At 43.4% G+C, this 21,681-nt stretch overlaps 1 protein-coding gene across 2 annotated transcripts in view; it reads left to right on the forward strand.

Annotated features, from left to right (window-relative positions):
* The window catches only part of LOC115124289 (CUGBP Elav-like family member 3), a 76,285-nt gene extending 63,025 nt beyond the window's left edge, over positions 1 to 13,260 (forward strand). The window contains exons 5-14 of one of the 2 annotated variants that reach the window (XM_065007196.1): positions 472 to 520; positions 1,162 to 1,370; positions 3,297 to 3,458; positions 6,084 to 6,219; positions 6,730 to 6,930; positions 7,341 to 7,406; positions 8,461 to 8,565; positions 8,714 to 8,857; positions 9,174 to 9,317; positions 12,186 to 13,260. In XM_065007196.1, coding sequence (XP_064863268.1) covers positions 472 to 520; positions 1,162 to 1,370; positions 3,297 to 3,458; positions 6,084 to 6,219; positions 6,730 to 6,930; positions 7,341 to 7,406; positions 8,461 to 8,565; positions 8,714 to 8,857; positions 9,174 to 9,301 — 1,200 coding nt within the window. In that variant the 3' untranslated portion in view covers positions 9,302 to 9,317; positions 12,186 to 13,260. The remainder of the gene's footprint in view (positions 1 to 471; positions 521 to 1,161; positions 1,371 to 3,296; positions 3,459 to 6,083; positions 6,220 to 6,729; positions 6,931 to 7,340; positions 7,407 to 8,460; positions 8,566 to 8,713; positions 8,858 to 9,173; positions 9,318 to 12,185) is intronic. The other variant, XM_065007197.1, reaches the window with a different exon arrangement.
* The last annotated feature ends 8,421 nt before the right edge of the window (positions 13,261 to 21,681 follow it).

The raw sequence follows: 21,681 nt of genomic DNA on the forward strand, positions 1-21,681 counted from the left end.
ATCATACCTTATGTTGATCATGTATTGATCATACTGTATGTTGATCATGTGTATTGGTCATACTATATGTTGATCATACTGTATGTTGATCATGTGTATTGATCATACTGTATGTTGATCATGTGTATTGGTCATACTATATGTTGATCATACTGTATGTTGATCATGTATTGATCGTACTGTATGTTGATCATGTGTATTGGTCAAACTATATGTTGATCATACTGTATGTTGATCATGTATTGATCATACTGTATGTTGATCATGTGTATTGGTCAAACTATATGTTGATCATACTGTATGTTGATCATACTGTATGTTGATCATGTGTATTGATCATACTGTATGTTGATCATGTGTATTGATCATACTGTATGTTGATCATGTATTGATCATACTGTATGTTGATCATGTATTGATCATACTGTATGTTGATCATGTGTATTGATCTCCTTCTTGTCTGTATTCCAGATGAACCGACCCATCCAGGTAAAACCAGCCGACAGCGAGGGGAGAGGAGGTAAGACACACATCACATCACACACACATCACACCCCTGCCTCACACACAAATGAACACGCTTCTTCACTAATGATAATACACGCCATCTTACATTATAATGACACACCTGTCCAATTCTACAGAAGTTACCCATTTCAATCTGTATCTACAGCAGGGTTGAGGTCAACCACAAATTTAGATGAGGATTTTTCACTAATTGAATTTGGAGAGTCAAGTCTTCAATGTGACTCTCCTTCTCCCAAGTGGAAGTCTTGCTACGGATACTCTGTTAATCTGTATCTGCTGACACGCACTGTAAAGTAAGCCTCAAAGACACACACCTACATTCTTAGTGATCTCCACTGGGATCTCTGTTGCTCCTCAATTCCCAAGTTTCATCTCTCTGTAATGTATAAGTTTATACTGCACCCTGGTGGTTGGTAGCAGTATCGCAACATGTCTTTTTCTCCCATCACTGGCCTGCTAGAACATAATGAGATTCAATGAGAGCACCATGATATGTTTTATGAACTGAGTATCTACATCTAGTATCAAAGCTATCTAACTCCTCTCCTTTTCTCCTCCCTCTCTTCTCTTCCTCCCTCTCTCCCCCTCCTCCCTCTCTCCTCCCCCTCTCCTCCTGGTGTGCCCCTCTTCCAGAAGACAGGAAGTTGTTTGTGGGCATGCTGGGTAAACAGCAGAGTGATGAAGACGTCAAGAGGCTGTTTGAGCCCTTTGGCACTATAGACGAGTGTACTGTACTACGGGGGCCAGACGGCACCAGTAAAGGTTGTGCGTTTGTGAAGTACCAGGGACATGCTGAAGCTCAGGCTGCCATTAGCACCCTGCATGGGAGCCGCACACTGCCTGTAAGTCACAGACAAGTCTTCCTACCTCTCCCTCTGTAAGTCACAGACAAGTCATCCTACCTCTCCCTCTGTAAGTCACAGACAAGTCATCCTACCTCTCCCTCTGTAAGTCACAGACAAGTCTTCCTACCTCTCCCTCTGTAAGTCACAGACAAGTCTTCCAACCTCTCCCTCTGTAAGTCACAGACAAGTCATCCTACCTCTCCCTCTGTAAGTCACAGACAAGTCTTCCTACCTCTCCCTCTGTAAGTCACAGACAAGTCATCCTACCTCTCCCTCTGTAAGTCACAGACAAGTCTTCCTACCTCACCCTCTGTAAGTCACAGACAAGTCATCCTACCTCTCCCTCTGTAAGTCACAGACAAGTCATCCTACCTCTCCCTCTGTAAGTCACAGACAAGTCTTCCTACCTCTCCCTCTGTAAGTCACAGACAAGTCTTCCTACCTCTCCCTCTGTAAGTCACAGACAAGTCATCCTACCTCTCTCTCTGTAAGTCACAGACAAGTCATCCTACCTCTCCCTCTGTAAGTCACAGACAAGTCTTCCTACCTCTCCCTCTGTAAGTCACAGACAAGTCATCCTACCTCTCCCTCTGTAAGTCACAGACAAGTCATCCTACCTTTCCCTCTGTAAGTCACAGACAAGTCTTCCTACCTCTCTCTCTGTAAGTCACAGACAAGTCTTCCTACCTCTCCCTCTGTAAGTCACAGACAAGTCTTCCTACCTCTCCCTCTGTAAGTCACAGACAAGTCTTCCTACCTCTCCCTCTGTAAGTCACAGTCAAGTCATCCTACCTCTACCTCTGTAAATCACAGACAACTCTTCCTATCTCTCCCTCTGTAAGTCACAGACAAGTCATCCTACCTCTCCCTCTGTAAGTCACAGACAAGTCTTTCTACCTCTCCATCTGTAAGTCACAGACAGGTCATCCTACCTCTCCCTCTGTAAGTCACAGACAAGTCATCCTACCTCTCCCTCTGTAAGTCACAGACAAGTCTTTCTACCTCTCCCTCTGTAAGTCACAGACAAGTCATCCTACCTTTCCCTCTGTAAGTCACAGACAAGTCATCCTACCTCTCCCTCTGTAAGTCACAGATAATTCTTCCTACCTCTGTAAGTCACAGACAAGTCTTCCTACCTCTCCCTCTGTAAGTCACAGACAAGTCTTCCTACCTCTCCCTCTGTAAGTCACAGACAAGTCTTCCTACCTCTCCCTCTGTAAGTCACAGTCAAGTCATCCTACCTCTCCCTCTGTAAATCACAGACAAGTCTTCCTACCTCTCCCTCTGTAAGTCACAGACAAGTCATCCTACCTCTCCCTCTGTAAGTCACAGACAAGTCATCCTACCTCTCCCTCTGTAAGTCACAGACAAGTCATCCTACCTCTCCCTCTGTAAGTCACAGACAAGTCTTCCTACCTTTCCCTCTGTAAGTCACAGACAAGTCATCCTACCTCTCCCTCTGTAAGTCACAGACAAGTCTTCCTACCTCTCCCTCTCTCGTTGTTTATTTAATTTATTTTATTTAACCTTTATTTAACCAGGCAAGTCAGTTAAGAACAAATTCTTATTTTCAATGACGGCCTAGGAACAGTGGGTTAACTGCCTGTTCAGGGGCAGAACGACAGATCGACCTTGTCAGCTCGGGGGTTTGAACTTGCAACCTTCCGGTTACTAGTCCAACGCTCTAACCACTAGGCTACCCTGCCGCCCCATTGTAATGTGGAAAGTTATTATATTCTGTACACTAACAGTATAGAACATGTCCTGTCTCTGTAAACGGTTTGACAGGAACTTTATTTACCTTTCAACATAAATTTGCGTTTCAAAACAGTGCACCCAATCTTGGTTGATTGTATTCCCAGTATGGGGTAATTCAGTAAATCCATGTGTTTAACTTAAAGACTGGTGTGTGTTTCCTTGCAGGGTGCGTCGTCCAGTCTGGTGGTGAAGTTTGCCGACACAGAGAAGGAGAGAGGGCTGAGACGAATGCAGCAGGTGGCATCACAGCTGGGCATCTTCAGCCCCACCATGACACTTAACTTCCCTGCTTACAACGCTTACACACAGGCCGTCAGCGCACAGGCAGTAAGCACACACACCGTTACACACACGCCGTTACACACATGCACACATGCACGGAGGCACTCATATACACACACACACACACTGGTTTGAGTGGTGCTTTGGGTATGAGAGGATGTGATGTTTTTCAAGGGGGTATCACTGTCCTAATCTGCGCTAATGTTATTACTGAATGGACACGTCATTTAGCATTAGCCATCTCTCAACAAAATCCACAGCAACACACACACACACACACACACACACACACACACACACACACACACACACACACACACACACACACACACACACACACACACACACACTTCCTAGTAACCCCAGCTTTTCTGCTGCACAGCCATTAACCCCGTGGCTGGATACAATGGACATGTAATTACATCTCTATTCATCCCCTCTCTCGGTCTCTCTCTCTCTCTCTCTCTCTCGGTCTCTCTCTCGGTCTCTCTCTCTCTCTCTCTCTGTCTCTCTCTCTCTCTCTCTCTCTGTCTCTCTCTCTCTCTCTCTCTCTCTCTCTCGGTCTCTCTCTCGGTCTCTCTCTCTCGGTCTCTCTCTCTCTCTCTCTCTCTCTCGGTCTCTTTCTCGGTCTCTCTCTCTCTCGGTCTCTTTCTCGGTCTCTCTCTCTCTCTCTCTCGCTCTCTCTCTCTCTCTCTCTCTCTCTCTCTCGGTCTCTCTCTCTCTCTCTCTCTCTCTCTCTCTCAGTCTCTCTCTCGGTCTCTCTCTCTCTCGGTCTCTTTCTCGGTCTCTCTCTCTCTCTTGCTCTCTCTCTCTCTCGGTCTCTCTCTCGGTCTCTCTCTCTCTCTCTCTCTCTCTCTCGGTCTCTCTCTCGGTCTCTCTCTCTCGGTCTCTCTCTCTCGGTTTCTCTCTCTCTCTCTCTCGGTCTCTCTCTCTCTCTCTCTCTCGGTCTCTCTCTCTCTCTCTCTGTCTCTCAATTCAATTAAATTCAAGGGGCTTTATTGGCATGGGCGTAGATAATAAACAAAAGTGAAATAAACAATCAAAATTAACAGTAAATATTACTCACAGAAGTTCCAAAAGAATAAAGACATTACAAATGTCATATTATGTCTGTATACAGTGTTGTAACGATGTGCAAATAGTTCAAGTACAAAAGGGAAAATAAATAAACAAATATAGGTTGTATTTACAATGGTGTTTGTTCTTCACTGCTTGGCCTTTTCTTGTGGCAACAGGTCACAAGTCTTTCTGCTGTGATGGTAGACTGTGGTATTTCACCCTATAGATACATGAGTTTATCAAAATTGGGTTTGTTTTCACATTCTTTGTGGACCTGTGTGATCTGAGGGAAATATGTGTCTCTAATATGGTCATACATTGGGCAGGAGGTTAGGAAGTGCAGCTCAGTTTCCACCTCATTTTGTGGGCAGTAAGCACTGTCTTCTCTTGAGAGCCATGTCTGCCTTCGGCGGCCATTCTCAATAGCAAGGCTATGCTTACTGAATCTGTACATAGTCACAGCTTTCCTTAAGTTTGGGTCAGTCACAGTGGTCAGGTATTCTGCCACTGTGTACTCTCTGTTTAGGGCCAAATATCATTCTAGTTTGCTCTGTTTTTTTGTTAATTCTTTCCAATGTGTCAAAGTAATTATCTTTTTGTTTTCTCATGATTTGGTTGGGTCTAAACTCTTTTGCTGTCCTGGGGCTCTGTGGGTTGTGTTTGTGTTTCTGAACAGAGCCCCAGGATCAGCTTGCTTAGGGGACTCTTCTCCAGGTTCATCTCTCTGTAGGTCATGGCTTTGTTATGGAAGGTTTGGGAATCGCTTCCTTTTAGGCGGTTGTAGAATTTAACGGCTCTTTTCTGGATTTTGATAATTAGTGGGTATCGGCCTAATCTCTCTCTCCCTGTCTTTCCCTGTTTCTTTCCTCTCTCTCTCACTCTCTCTCTCTCCCTGTCTTTCCTCTCTCTCTCACTCTCTCTCTCCCTGTCTTTCCTCTCTCTCTCGCTCTCTCTCTCTCTCTCTCTCTCTCCCTGTCTTTCCTCTCTCTCTCACTCTCTCTCTCCCTGTCTTTCCTCTCTCTCTCACTCTCTCTCTCCCTGTCTTTCCTCTCTCTCACTCTCTCTCTCCCTGTCTTTCCTCTCTCTCTCACTCTCTCTCTCCCTGTCTTTCCTCTCTCTCTCACTCTCTCTCTCCCTGTCTTTCCTCTCTCTCTCACTCTCTCTCTCTCCCTGTCTTTCCTCTCTCTCTCTCACTCTCTCTCTCCCTGTCTTTCCTCTCTCCCTCACTCTCTCTCTCCCTGTCTTTCCTCTCTCTCTCACTCTCTCTCTCCCTGTCTTTCCTCTCTCTCTCACTCTCTCTCTCCCTGTCTTTCCTCTCTCTCTCTCTCACTCTCTCTCTCCCTGTCTTTCCTCTCTCTCTCTCTCTCTCTCTCTCTCTCTCTCTCTCTCTCTCTCTCTCTCTCTCCCTGTCTTTCCTCTCTCTCTCACTCTCTCTCTCCCTGTCTTTCCTCTCTCTCTCACTCTCTCTCTCCCTGTCTTTCCTCTCTCTCTCACTCTCTCTCTCCCTGTCTTTCCTCTCTCTCTCACTCTCTCTCTCCCTGTCTTTCCTCTCTCTCTCACTCTCTTCCTCCCTGTTTTTCTCTCTCCCCTCTGTCTTCTTTCTTTCTCTAGATTGTCCAGCAACAAGCTCTGGTTGCTCAGTCAGCGTACCTGTCTCCTGTAGCAACTGTTGCCAGTTTACAGATGCAGCAGCTGGCAGCGCTCAACGCAAATGGAATCATCGCCACGCCCATCACATCTTCCTCTGGTACACACACACACACACACACACACACACACACACACACACACACACACACACACACACACACACACACACACACACACACACACACACACACACACTTAAAGATGCTTACGGATACTGTATGTTAGTAATAACATGGATTGATCTTATGTTTACAATGCTATGCAGATCAAGTCTGTCTATTTGATGTACATTTACTTCTCTTCATTGGTTTTTAAGTTCATCTGCTTGTGAGTGCATCTCAAGAGTGTAAAGTGGCTTCTTCTCCTCGTCTAATCAGCATCTTTTACAGTCTACACAAATCGCTTCTACACTCATTTGAAAGCTGGGAATTACCTTTCACCAGTCCACTTTTTTTAACATCAATTCAGATTGAGGAAGGTAGACAAGAGGAGGAAGCCACTTTACAATGAGATGCACCCTTCCCTTAACTCCCTTTGCCCCACTAACCAATCATTGCTTCTCCCCTGCATTTATGCTCTGCCTTTTTCTCTTTCTTATACACTATAGAGTCTAGTAGCTGTCAATCACAATATCTCCTCCACTGTGATTGGTCCTCCCGGTTTGCAGGTACGAATACCCCTCCAACCATCTCAGCCACGCCCGTGCCATCACTACCTCCACCTCTAGGAGTCAATGGTTACAGTCCACCAACCAATGGACAGCAAGCATCAGAAGCACTATACACCAATGGCATTCATGCGTACCAAGGTACGAGCTGAATTACCAAAGATAGAATATTTACCACAGAAATACTGATATCTCCATGTGTTCCCTACATTCACTCTCTGCTCTGCCCCTCCCTCCCTCCCTGGTCTCCTTCTTCCTTCACTCTCTCCCTCCGTCTCTCCCTCCCTCCCTCCCTCACTGCATTCCTGCTTCCCTCCCTCTCTCTCTCCCTCCCTACTTATCTCCCTTCCTCTCTGTCTCCCTCTCTCCCTCCCTCCCTGCATTCCTGCTTCCCTCCCTACTTATCTCCCTTCCTCTCTCTCTCCCTCTCTCCCTCCCTCCCTGCATTCCTGCTTCCCTCCCTACTTATCTCCCTTCCTCTCTCTCTCCCTCTTTCTCTCTCTCTCTCCCTCCCTGCCTCCCTCCCTGATTCCCTCCCTCTCTCCCTGCAGCCCAGAGTCCAGCATTATCTCTAGATCCTCTCCAGCAGGCGTATGCAGGCATGCAGCACTACACAGGTGGGCCACAGTCACACACACTACCAGCTCCTATGACACGTATAGTGACTGGGTTCATTTTGCATTGTCAGAATGGAGTCCTCAATGCTCTCAGAGTAGGACAGTAATTAACTGGTACAGCAGGGTTCCCCAGCAGTGATTTTATTTGGCCACACAAATTTTAGGAGATAAAAAAACAAAAGTGATTTTAATTTTTGATATTTTTTCCAACATGATTTCCAATGCATAGTAGAGAGATATATGTGATGGTATACAAATGTAAGCATTATTATGTTTTAGTCAAACGTTATATCGGGATTCTTGTGGTCAATTTAGAGTATACAAATGACTTGTAATTATATTCCGGCCCCCTGACCATCAACTCAAGAAAAAGTTGAGGTGAATCTAGTTTATGATCCCTGTGGTACAGGGTCAGAGGTGAATCTAGTTGATGATCCCTGTGGTACAGGGTCAGAGGTGAATCTAGTTGATGATCCCTGAGGTACAGGGTCAGAGGTGAATCTAGTTGATGATCCCTGAGGTACAGGGTCAGAGGTGAATCTAGTTGATGATCCCTGAGGTACAGGGTCAGAGGTGAATCTAGTTGATGATCCCTATGGCACAAGGTCAGAGGTGAATCTAGTTGATGATCCCTGAGGTACAGGGTCAGAGGTGAATCTAGTTGATGATCCCTGTGGTACAGGGTCAGAGGTGAATCTAGTTGATGATCCCTGTGGTACAGGGTCAGAGGTGAATCTAGTTGATGATCCCTGAGGTACAGGGTCAGAGGTGAATCTAGTTGATGATCCCTGAGGTACAGGGTCAGAGGTGAATCTAGTTGATGATCCCTATGGCACAAGGTCAGAGGTGAATCTAGTTGATGATCCCTGGGGTACAGGGTCAGAGGTGAATCTAGTTGATGATCCCTGGGGTACAGGGTCAGAGGTGTGTTCCTCCCTACCATCTCTGCCATTGAGGGCATGTAGGGTAATCTGATCCTAGATCTGTGGTTAGGGGTGTCTTGGACCTCCAACCAGTGTTTCATCATCTGATGTCACTCTCTCTCTCATCACAGCGGCGTACCCTGCTGCCTATGGATTGGTCGGCCAGCATTTTCCACAGCAACCTACCCTGGTTGCCCAGCAACACCAGCAGCCCCAGCAACAGCAGCAGCGAGAAGGTGATGTCACTTCCTGTCTCTCAGACAGCACCTGTTGTGTGTGTGTGTGTCTCAGATTAGTGTGAGTGTGAATCACAGATCCTCATGAATATTTGTGTGAGTGTGTCTCTCCGTCGCAGACCCTAACGTGTGTGTGTTCCTCCCCTAGGGCCGGAGGGTTGTAATATCTTTATCTACCACCTGCCTCAGGAGTTCAGTGACAGTGAGATGCTCCAGATGTTTCTGCCCTTTGGAAACGTCATCTCAGCTAAAGTCTTTGTAGACCGCGCCACCAACCAGAGCAAGTGCTTCGGTAAGACAGAGAGAGGGATTGGAGGGGGAGACATAGGAGAGAGGCAGGGATGGGTGAATAGTGAGTATCCAGGAGAAAAGGAAAGAAAGGAGGAACGGAGGAGAAATGGAGGGAGATAAGAGAGAATTGCAATTCCACCTGTTGCTATGATACATGATGATCATAACTCACAGTTGCTGGTAGCATACTGTATGACTGTATCTCTGTCTGTTGCAACAAAGTAGTGTGATTATACATGTTATATTACATACATGTTATTTCAGAATGTTTCTCTCTCTGTTCCCTCTTCCTCTCTCGTTCGTCCCTCCCTCCCCAGGTTTTGTGAGTTTTGACAACCCATCCAGTGCCCAGACTGCCATCCAGGCTATGAATGGGTTCCAGATCGGCATGAAGAGACTCAAGGTGCAGCTGAAACGACCTAAAGACGCCAACCGCCCCTACTGAAGGAGAGAGGAGAGAGGTGAGAAGGGATAGGGGCTGGGAAAGAGAGAGGGAGGTGAAAGAATGTGTGGATAGAGGGATGGAGGAATGAGAGGCAATAAAAGAGAAGAAGGGAATGAGGGAGGAGACTGGAGGGTAGAAGAGAGGAGGGGAGGAGGCAAGAGAGAGGTGGGGTGGAGGGGAGGAGGGTAGGAGGGAGGAGAAAGGAGGGACGAGACAGGAGGGTACGAGAGAGGAGGGTAGGAGGAAGGAGAGAGGAGGGTAGAAGAGAGGAGGGTAGAAGAGAGGAGAGAGGAGGGTAGGAGGCAGGAGAGAGGCGGAGAGGAGAGAGGAGGGTAGGAGTGAGGTCGGGGAGGCGTGTAAGAGAGAAGTGATGGGAAGGAGGAGGGATATTTGGGTTTGGGGAGGAAACAGGAAAGAATGACAATGGAGTTTATGCAAGCTGCTGTCAGTCACATCTTTCTAAAATGCTGATTGGTGAAAGGGCTATATGACTAGAGTGGGCGGGATCTTAAATAAGCAGTGCATATGTGGTAAAGAATATTAAACACATGAAATAACAAAAAATGCTTTGTAGGTAGTTTAATCATTTAGAGATATTGTAGCCAAATTAATCAAAACTAAATTATTGAAATATTGTTATCCAACTTTATATTTTTTATTTATTTTTATTTTCTGATGTTTTTTAATCTTTTCCTGAAACAACAACATACCTCACCTGAGATCCTCCCGTCCAATCATAATTCGCGGGGATCCCATCACTATGGTTACCTAGCGACCGATAAAGCCCCGACCCCCCTTCCTCTCACGTGTTGTAAGTTGATTGGTTGGCCTGTGTCTGGGTTGCTGTGGAGGTGGATTGCCTGTGCTGGTTGCCCTTGGCGATTTGTTTGTTTGTTCCGTCGCCCCGAGCAACCGGCCATGCACTGACCTGCATGCCCTGTTGCTGTGGTGACCACAGACTGTGTTTGGTGCATTGTGACTTTATTTTGTATTGACCTGTGCACATACTGATCAATAACTGTCAATAACTGGGATCTGATAAATTAAGTATCAATTGATTCGATTGAATATCCGCATTGACTGATGGATAATTGTATTGGATATTTGGATAAATTCTGTATTAATGGTCGTTGTTTTTCCGCAGTTTAGTTTTTGATCAGTTTCTGTAGTGTTCTGTTTGGTGTCATTACCATTATAGTGCTACTGTATATTTGGGCTAGACTGAAGTGTGTGTGTGTGTGTGTGTGTGTGTGTGTGTGTGTGTGTGTGTGTGTGTGTGTGTGTGTGTGTGTGTGTGTGTGTGTGTGTGTGTGTGTGAAATTATTTAGCATGTGTAAGCTATGCAAGGAATTGTAAATAACTCCCAATAAACAGCACACATTCCTAGGATAAATCCAAGTCCATCTCATAGTTTAAAGAGCCTTCATCACCCGGTCGCATTTCCTTCATCTGCACTGAAACTAAATAATAGGTGAAAACAATATGGTGGAAGATGAGCGTAGAGAGGAAAGAGACAGGGAGAGGAAGTTACTTCAGACTATTCAGATGCAGCACTGGACTGTGGACCTCTGATGACACTAAACTCTGCTGATCTGGATTCTGATTGGTAGGCTGTGTGTCCTTGGCTTCTGATTGGTAAGACTGTGGACTGGCCTGACTTTCTGATTGGTGTCTATTTCCCCTTCTTTTCTACCAGTCTATTTCCCCTTCCTGTTTTATATCTCTCTATCACTCCTCTCCTTTTCTCCCCTCCCATCTTTCTTTCTCCTTCTTTCTCTCTCTTGCTTCCTTTCTCTCTCCCCTTCTCTCACCCCCCTGGCCGGTGTCTTGAGGTAATGGTTTGTGGTTGTGATGGTGTTAAACATTGCCGATTGGAGAACAGACTTAAACTATAGGAATTCTGGGAGAATTAATATACATGGGGGAAAAAAATTGTGTCTTGGTATGGGTAGAGGTTACCCATAGAACCAGATCTAGGATCAGCTAACCTGACCCAAATCTAAACGTTAACCATATGGGAGAAAACACAAAACTGACCTTAGATCAGTTTATCTGAATAATCTAATAATAACATTAAAAGACAACAAATGAGAAAAATGTATTGTAATTGCTTTAATTTACAAATTTACAAGAGAAGCTACCACACAGAATTCTAAGCTACTTGTGGACTAAGGGAGACTGTTACCCAGAATTTCTATACTGCAACTGCCAGAGAGTGATGCATGTTGGGAACCTTTGCTTGCCGTGATCTTAGACACAAGTACAACGTGTGTGTGCACGGACACACACACACACAAACACACAGACATACATACAATTACAGAAAAGGCAAAAGGCCTCCCAAATGACAACAACAATATTGATGGATATTTCACTGTGTTGAGTTGCATGCCCTGGACACTGTATGTCTATGTGTAAAAGCACCATGACGTTATCCCTGTTGAAAAACACAGAGGTTTACTATAGTAACCAATGATGCAGACTTAGTAGAGGTAAACTGTTTTGTGCAAATGGTTTCTGGTAATAGATTTTTTTGTTGGAAATGTCATCCACATGAGGGATGAATTGTTTCTATTTCTTTGTTCTCTGATACATAGAGGATTATAGTAGAGGTTAACCACAAGACTATATCCATGTCCTAACAAGCTCTCTCTCTCTCTTTGCTCTCTGCTCTCTCTCTCTCTCTCTCTCTCTCTCTCTCTCTCTCTTTGCTCTCTGCTCTCTCTCTCTCTCTCTCTCTGCTCTCTCTCTCTCTCTCTCTCTCTGCTCTCTCTCTCTCTCTCTCTCTCTTTGCTCTCTCTCTCTCTGCTCTCTCTCTCTCTGCTCTCTCTCTCTGCTCTCTCTCTCTCTGCTCTCTCTCTCTCTCTCTCTCGCTCTCTCTCAGACTCTGGCCATGGTGGAATCCCAGCGTGCATTGCACCCTCAGACCTACTACCTTTCTTTTGAGCGACGGGGAACAGCACACACACAAACACCACACACACACAAATACTACACACACACACACACCACACACACACACACACACACACACACCACACACACACACATTGCACTCTAAAAGGACCAAGGCACAGATATTGACCAATGTACATATTATAGTCCTCACACACACAAACACTCACATACTTTCAAATACATATATGTCAGTAATCGTACCCATTGAAGTGGACTCAGTTTGAAAATGGTTTGTGAGGAGTTTGTCTGGAGTGTGTGGGGCAGTGAAGATCACACACATACACGACCCAGGAAGTACTTACTAAAGTCATTGATAAGATGATGAATAATGGTGATATATCACTTCTTTGGACCATAACATGTCATATTACATGGCTATTACATGTGTATAACATGATACAAATAGGAAGGCCTCCATTTCGTAATAAAAAAAGGAAAACAGGAAAAAATATTGAGACAAAAATGAGTAATTTAGAGAAACTTTGGAGAGAGATCCTTATGGCCTGTAAATAATTTAGTTTAAGAAGAGTAACATTTAGAAAATTACAAAAAAACGCAAAAAGAAGAGTACTTTAGATAAACCACTGAAAAATGTCACATTATTGTTATTATTATTATTATCTTCGTTAGGGGATATTGTATTAGAAATAAAGAAAGGGGAGAATCACAAACATATTTTCAATTTCTACTTAGATTTTAGGATAAATGTGGGTGGGAGGGACTGCACCTTTTCTGAGAGGTTTTAATATTTTAACAATTTTTTATTTATTGACTAATTTATCAATTATTTTTGTTAATAGGGAGAATTGATGAAGGGTTTAAAGGGGTTACGAGTTTCTGATTTTAGAATTTTTTAGAGCAAAAAAGGGTCTGTTTCTGTCAGACTCTGTCAGAGTAATTATAATTATGAATGAATTATTACAACAATGATATTTATTTCTTATTTATTGAGTCTGTTTTTGATCCAATCTCTTTTTAAGTTAAAATAAAAAGTATTATACATCAAATATGTTTTATTTATTGTGTGTGTGTGTTTGTGTAAGAGAGAGAGAGAGGGAGGGATAGAGGGGGAGAGAGAGGGGGGGGGGGAGAGGGAGAGGGAGAGAGGAGAGTGTGAGAGTGCGGGACAGAGGAGAGTGCGAGAGAGAGAGAAGCGCGTGCGAGAGAGGCAGAGGGGAGAAGGAACAGTTCAAATATGTAAAAGAGAGAGAGAAGGAACAGTACAGATTGTAATTGACCAGTAGAGGGCGAGACAGGCACAGATTCCAGTCTCCACCTCGGTAGGTAGTTATCTCTCGAGAGGTTCTGGTAGATATGGTAGGTAGGTTAAAGCCCTGCCCCAAACCACCAGGAGTTATCTAGGTTGATATGTTCAAGGGTGAGAGAGTTTACCAGGCATTCTTTATGAGAGCCTGAGTGTGCATGGTGTTTATAAATAGTTGGGAAAGCTACTGCATGATGGCTATGTGATTGTAATCAGATCACAGTCAAAGGTTGGCTCTGCACTGAAGTCTGAGGCTGGCCAGTGTCTATACGGGTCCACACTTTTGAGTGTTAAATTATTACCGTGTTAGTGTTGACGCTGTTACACTTCCTGGTCCATTCCTTTATGCAAATTATTTCACAGCTATTCTTTCAAAATAATATTTATGTATTTATTGTAAGACACATATTGATGTAATCAGTTAATGGTACCACCTGTCAATGCTTTTATAGGGCATAATCATAATAATTATGATTGAAATGGTTTCTCTGTCCAGATCTGTCTACACTTGTACGATATGCAGACAGAATATGTGTCTGACTACCTCTGGAGGTGTATGGGGTCTATTGATTGTCTACACCTGTCTAAATGTGGGCACAATGAGCATGTGGACAAGATCAGGACAAAGGACACAAGTTAGAACCATGTATTAACGGAGCTAGAGTCAGTGTTTGGGACTGAACACTTTCAGTGTTATGCACATACATACAAGTTAATGTTTTTAAATGTATGTAAATTGTGAAGTATTTTGTCTGTAATGTCTTTCTCGTTATATGTCGGGCCCCAGTAAGACGAGCTGTCACCATTGGCATTGGATCCTAACAAGTCAAATGCAATAACAACTCATATAGTATTTTAATCAGTATGAATTGTATATAGTTTACAACAATGGTGTTATGCAATAACACTTTATATAGTATTTTAAGTATTTTTTTCCAAATGCTCTTACATGTACAGTGCATTCGGAAAGTATTCAGACCCCTTGACTTTTTCCACATTTTGTTACATTCCAGCCTTATTCAAACATGTATTAAATTGTTTTTTTTCTCTCACCAATCTACACACAATACCCTATAATGACAAAGCAAAAACAGGTTTTTAGACATTTTTGCAAATGTATTAAAAATAAAAAATGGAAATATTACATTTACATAAGTATTCAGACCCTTTATTCAGTACTTTGTTGAACCACCTTTAGCAGTGATTACAGCATTGAGTCTTCTTGGGTATGACGCTATAAGCTTGGCAAACCTGTATTTGGGGAGTTTCTCCCATTCTTCTCTGCAGATCCTCCAACCTCTGTCAGGTTGGATGGGGAGCATCGATGCACAGTTATTTTCAGGTTTCTCCAGAGATGTTCGATCGGGTTCAAGTCCGGGCTTTGGCTGGGCCACTCAAGGACATTCAGAAACTTCTCCCGAAGCCACTCGTGCATTGTCTTGGCTGTGTGCTTAGGGTTGTTGTACTGTTGGAAGGTGAACCTTCGCCCCAGTCTGAGGTCCTGAGCTCTCTGGAGCAGGTTTTTATCAAGGATCTCTCTATACTTTGCTCCGTTCATCTTTCTCTCGATCCGGACTAGTCTCCCAGTCCCTGCCACTGAAAAACATCCCCGCAGCCTGATGCTGCCACCACCATGCTTCACCGTAGGGATCGTGCCAGATTTCCTCCAGACGTGATGCTTGGCATTCAGGCTAAAGAGTTCAATCTTGGTTTCATCAGACCCGAGAATCTTGTTTCTCATGGTCTGAGAATCTTTAGGTGCCTTTTGGCAAACTCCAAGTGGGCTGTCATGTGCCTTTTACTGAGGAGTGGCTTCCACCTGTTACTATAAAAGCCTGATTGTTGGAGTGCTGCAGAGATGGTTGTCCTTCTGGAAGGTTTTCCCATCTCCACAGAGGAAATCTGGAGCTCTATCAGAGTGACCACCGGGTTCTTGGTCATCTCCCTGACCAAGGCCCTTCTGCCCCGATTGCTCAGTTTGGCCGTGTGGCCAGCTCTAGGAAGTCATGGTAGTTCCAAACTTCTTCCATTTAAGAATGATGGAGGCCACTGTGTTCTTGGGGACCTTCAAAACTGCATACATTTTTTGGTACCTTTCCCCAGATCTGTGCTTTGACATAATCCTGTCTCGGAGCTCTACGGACAATTCCTTCAATCTCATGGATTGGTTTTTGCTCTGACATGCACTGTCATCTGTGACAGGTGTGTGCCTTTTCAAATCATGTCCAATAAATTTGATTTACTACCCGTGGACTCCAATCAAGTTGTAGAAACATCTCAAGGATGATCAATGGAAACAGGAATGCAACTGAGCTCAATTTAGAGACTCATAGCAAAGGGTCTGAATGCTTATGTAAATAAGATAATGTAACAAAATGTGGAAAAATTCAAGGGGTCTGAATACTTTCCGAATGCATTGTTTATACTGTATTCTAGTGATGGCTTATCTTATATAACTACTGCTGTACACACCTTTTCTATTCACATACTGTCCATACTGTCTTTACACACACCATTCACTTAGGGTGAGTTCAGAAAGAGTGGGACATCATATCAACTGGCACAGCTTAATCCTAAGGGTTTATTTATTGGTCTTGGTTACTAAATCCTTGCTGAGAAACCACATGATCCAAATCACATCAATTCATTGGTGTCACCTCATCAAGGGGGTCAGAGCAAACTTCAAACGTTTTTTTCTGTTTTGATGTTAAGGTATAAAACTGTCATAAATCATGCACTGTGCCAGATGGTGATGTAAATGTGCATACTATGTACTGGTGCATCAAAATACATTAACAAGTTGCTAATATTATGTTTCCATTTTGTAATTCAGTCATTGTTTTTCAACCATAGCTAGCTAAAGTAGGACGGCATGGAGTAGCTGAAGTAGGACGGCATGGAGTAGCTGAAGTAGGACGGCATGGAGTAGCTAAAGTAGGACAGCATGGAGTAGCTGAAGTGGGACAGCATGGAGTAGCTAAGTTGAGACAGCATAGAGTAGCTAAAGTAGGACGGCATGGAGTAGCTGAAGTGGGACAGCATGGAGTATCTGAAGTAGGACAGCATGGAGTAGCTAAAGTAGGACAGCATGGAGTAGCTGAAGTGGGACAGCATGGAGTAGCTAAGTTGAGACAGCATGGAGTAGCTAAAGTGGGACAGCATAGAGTAGCTAAAGTAGGACAGCATGGAGTCGCTGAAGTGGGACAGCATGGAGTATCTCAGGTAGGACAGCATGGAGTATCTGAAGTAGGACAGCATGGAGTAGCTAAAGTAGGACGGCATGGAGTAGCTGAAGTAGGACGGCATGGAGTAGCTGAAGTAGGACGGCATGGAGTAGCTAAAGTAGGACAGCATGGAGTAGCTAAAGTAGGACGGCATGGAGTAGCTAAAGTAGGAAGGCATGGAGTAGCTGAAGTGGGACAGCATGGAGTAGCTAAGTTGAGACAGCATAGAGTAGCTAAAGTAGGACGGCATGGAGTAGCTGAAGTGGGACAGCATGGAGTAGCTAAGTTGTGACAGCATAGAGTAGCTAAAGTAGGACAGCATGGAGTCGCTGAAGTGGGACAGCATGGAGTATCTCAGGTAGGACAGCATGGAGTATCTGAAGTAGGACAGCATGGAGTAGCTGAAGTGGGACGGCATGGAGTAGCTGAAGTGGGACAGCATGGAGTAGCTGAAGTGGGACAGCATGGAGTAGCTGAAATAGGACAGCATGGAGTAGCTGAAACGGGACAGCATGGAGTAGCTGAAGTGGGACAGCATGGAGTAGCTGAAGTGGGACGGCATGGAGTAGCTAAAGTAGGACAGCATGGAGTAGCTGAAGTGGGACAGCATGGAGTAGCTAAAGTAGGACAGCATGGAGTAGCTGAAGTGGGACAGCATGGAGTAGCTGAAGTGGGACAGCATGGAGTAGCTGAAGTGGGACAGCATGGAGTAGCTGAAGTGGGACAGCATGGAGTAGCTGAAGTGGGACAGTCTTATAGGCTTTTCCAATGGGGGAAAGAGTTCCAGTTTACATTAGGGACCTCCTGTACTTAGGCTGGACAGGGCTAACTATATCCTGTTCATGTTCTCTTGTAGTACTGTTATTAGTACTGCTATTTGAGTCAATTCAGAAAAAGTGTGACCCTTTTTGCATTTCCCTCTTCTGTAACCTCTTCAGACCTCTAGCCAACAAATTAGCCCTACACATGATACATTCTGAAATCCTCAGATGTCTCCTAATCACACAAAACCTAATTGTAATTGGGTTAAAATTAACACTATAACAATGGGTTCTAGTTCACCTGACCTGCTGTCCCAGTCTACCAATACAAACTGAAAATATGGTTTTGACTCAGCGTACACAAATGTGTGTCTTATGTCTCCAGTGAATGTGATATTTTGTGTGTGATAAGGAAACGTCTTGAGGATTTCAGAAATGTATTATGTGGCTTTGGGATAATATGTTGGATAGATGTCGAAAAAGGTTACAGGAGACATAAATGCAAAACGTGTCTGTAACGGCTTTCTTCCTGGGAAGGAGAGGCGGACCAAAACGCAGCGTGGTTATAGTTCATGGTAATTTAATAAGGTAACTCAAAGATGAACAGGATACAAAACAATAACTGTGAAAACCGAAATAGTCCTAACTGGTGCATAAAACACAAAGACAGGAAACAATCACCCACAAATCCCAACACAAAACAGGCTACCTAAATATGGTTCCCAATCAGAGACAATGACTAACACCTGCCTCTGATTGAGAACCATATCAGGCCAAACATAGAAATAGACAAACTAGACACACAACATAGAATGCCCACCCAGCTCACGTCCTGACCAACACTAAAACAAGGAAAACACAAAAGAACTATGGTCAGAACGTGACAGTACCCCCCCCCCCCCCCCCCCCCCACTTTACATTAATTACCGCGATGTTCAACACTGTGCTTGTCTGGTCTCATCTCATCCTCCCTTCAGCTTCACGTGCAAATTGCCCGACCAGCCACTTACTATCTGGTTGCATAGAAGTCAGTGATGTTTTAACTCGTCCCCATCTGTCCCCTCAGCTATGCGGGACCAGTGGTGACATAATTCAGAATGCTATTCCAATTACGCGCGACTTTTGGTATAGCCTACATGTGCACCACATTGGCCTATATGTCTCAGTGGCAGTGTTGTAAAAGTACTTAAGTAAAAATACTTTAAAGTACTACTTAAGTTGTTTTTGTGGGTATCTGTACTTTACTATTTATATTTTTGAGTACTTTTATTTGATGACTCCTTGCTGTCCCCAGTCCACCTGGTCGTGCTGCTGCTCCAGTTTCAACTGTTCTGCCTGCTGCTATGGAACCCTGACCTGTTCACCGGACGTGCTACCTGTCCCAGACCTGCTGTTTTCAACTCTCTAGAGACAGCAGGTGTGGTAGAGATACTCTGAATGATCGGTTATGAAAAGCCAACTGACATTTACTCCTGAGGTGCTGACCTGTTGCACCCTCTACAACCACTGTGATTATTATTATTTTGACCCTGCTGGTCATCTATGAACATTTTAACATTTTGACCATGTTCTGTTATAATCTCCACCCGGCACACCCAGAAGAGGACTGGCCACCCCTCATAGCCTGGTTCCTCTCTAGGTTTCTTCCTAAGTTCCGGCCTTTCTAGGGAGTTTTTCCTAGCCACCATGCTTCTACACCTGTATTGCTTGCCGTTTGGGGTTTAAGGCTGGGTTTCTGTACAACACTTTGTGACATCAGCTGATGTAAGAAGGGCTTTATAAATACATTTGATTGATTGATTGATTGAACTTAGCTGGTTCATTGTCCATGCAAGGAAGTCAGGCTAGCAAGCATTTTAGCTATGTAGCCTATGACAACAAAAACAAAAACTGTACTGTGTGACAGAGCCATAGATTACCTTAAAAAAAACACAAAAAAACTTCCTCTCTGGGCAGCTATAAAAATTAAGTAAAAATATGTTTGCTGTCTTCTGTGCCCATATGAATAACCCCTGTAACTGGAATGACGAGATAGGTGTTCTTCTCCTCTGTTATTGTTTTACTATTTCACTGCCATACTGTGTTCCATCTTGTCTAGCCATCTTGTCTCAAGAGGACCACAATGGAAATAAGTCCCAGACTTTGTTGTGTGTTGTCCTCGATGATTTTATTTATGTGCATGTATGTCTTTTTCAAGTTTTATGTGTGCTTGTTTTTTTAAATGGTCGAATTAATAAACTAAACTAAATAGACCATTTTGCCAACATGAAAGAGAGGAGGATGGCATTGGCGTTCAACTAGTCTTCAAGTAGGGTGAGTCAACATTTATTGTTTTACAGGCACACATACACACAGAAATCAGTACCATGGACAGCCACAGAATATTTAGCATTATTGATTGGACTAAATTTATTTTGGTATCTTTAAGTTTGTTGTTAAACATCAAATCAACAAGGCTATATATGCTTAAACTAAGCATATATAGCCTTGTTGATTTTATGTTTAAATGTTAAAGTTTAAATGGTGCTGGAATAGTGAAGGCAGTGTTCCTGTTGTCTTTGTGCTGACTTGCAGTAACTCAATGGTTCTAAATCAGTAGTTACTTAGTAAACTGTCGAAAGCACGAACTTGCTTGACCCTGCTGCAGGTGATAAAACTGATTGTATGCAATATTTGCTTTGTGGACTTCACTAGACAGATGTTGCGATCCTATTTTATGATGAAACAAACGTATGTGTTGTTGAATTAATTCCGCCAATGTGTGACGTATTTGTGCTGTCACAGCCTTACTGAATATCACGGTGGGGTATGAACGAATGGGTTATAGAGCAAACAATGCAATTATCACAACATAGGTTGTAATATGGCTTTTTACTGGCTTGGCTGCCTCACTGATTTTATATACACACAGCTACTGATAGGCCTACATTCAAGTCACCAAATAATGTCTAAAGTCCAAACCCATAAAACAAGTTACTTTTAGACTACTATTTGTTCATAATTGCATGTCTTTAGATGGCCTCTTGCAGGGGTCCCAAACTACACTCAGCTGCCGGACAATTTTTTCTTGGGCGGATGGTTGGGGGGCCGGAACATAATTACAAATAACATTGTACACTGTAATTGACCACAAGAAGTCCAAACATATATAATATTTGACCAAAACAAACCTTCATTACATTGGAATACGATCTAATGTGTCTCTATATTACACGTGGAAATACTTGAAAATCACTTGGAGCTAATTTCCTGGTGTTCTTACAGTCTTTAATGTCCAACAATGAAAACTCAGCAAAATAAAATCATCCTGTGTGCTGCCAGTTGGGGAACCCTGGTCCCTATTGTATTTTTTGGTTAGCCTATATTGTATTTTTAGGTTAGCCTATATTGTATTTTTAGGTTAGCCTATATTGTATTTTTAGGTTAGCCTATATTGTATTTTTTGGTTAGCCTATATTGTATTTTTTGGTTAGCCTATATTGTATTTTTAGGTTATCCTATATTGTATTTTTAGGTTAGCCTATATTGTATTTTTTAGGTTAGCCTATATTGTATTTTTAGGTTAGCCTATATTGTATTTTTAGGTTAGCCTATATTGTATTTTTAGGTTAGCCTATATTGTATTTTTAGGTTAGCCTATATTGTATTTTTAGGTTAGCCTATATTGTATTTTTTGGTTAGCCTATATTGTATTTTTTGGTTAGCCTATATTGTATTTTTAGGTTAGCCTATATTGTATTTTTTAGGTTAGCCTATATTGTATTTTTTAGGTTAGCCTATATTGTATTTTTTGGTCGTTTACACACTAATAGTTGGTAATGTAAATAGCCTTAATCGCACCATTATTATGGAGAGAAGGGTAAAAGTGTTTATTGGGGCCGGAAACAAAATGCGGATGTGTGTGTGTCAGCTAAGTGTTCTCGTGTGCCTAAACGTCATCTGTGACTCTTCCTCCCAGTTATTTTCTATTTCACTCCTAGTCTCACCCCTCTCGCGGTCCGTTCTCCAGACGCAGCAGCTCGGCTGGTATACGCCTATTACCGGCCAACCACCCTGTCCCCCAGAGAGAAGAGAAAGAATACATGGGACACAACGAAAGATAAATTATCCTAATTTGTAGCTTAGATTTATCCAGGACAATCAGAGCGGAAATCCATCGACACAGAAAGAAAC

This window comes from Oncorhynchus nerka, linkage group LG3, assembly GCF_034236695.1.
Source record: "Oncorhynchus nerka isolate Pitt River linkage group LG3, Oner_Uvic_2.0, whole genome shotgun sequence".
Classification (NCBI taxonomy): Eukaryota; Metazoa; Chordata; class Actinopteri; order Salmoniformes; family Salmonidae; genus Oncorhynchus; species Oncorhynchus nerka.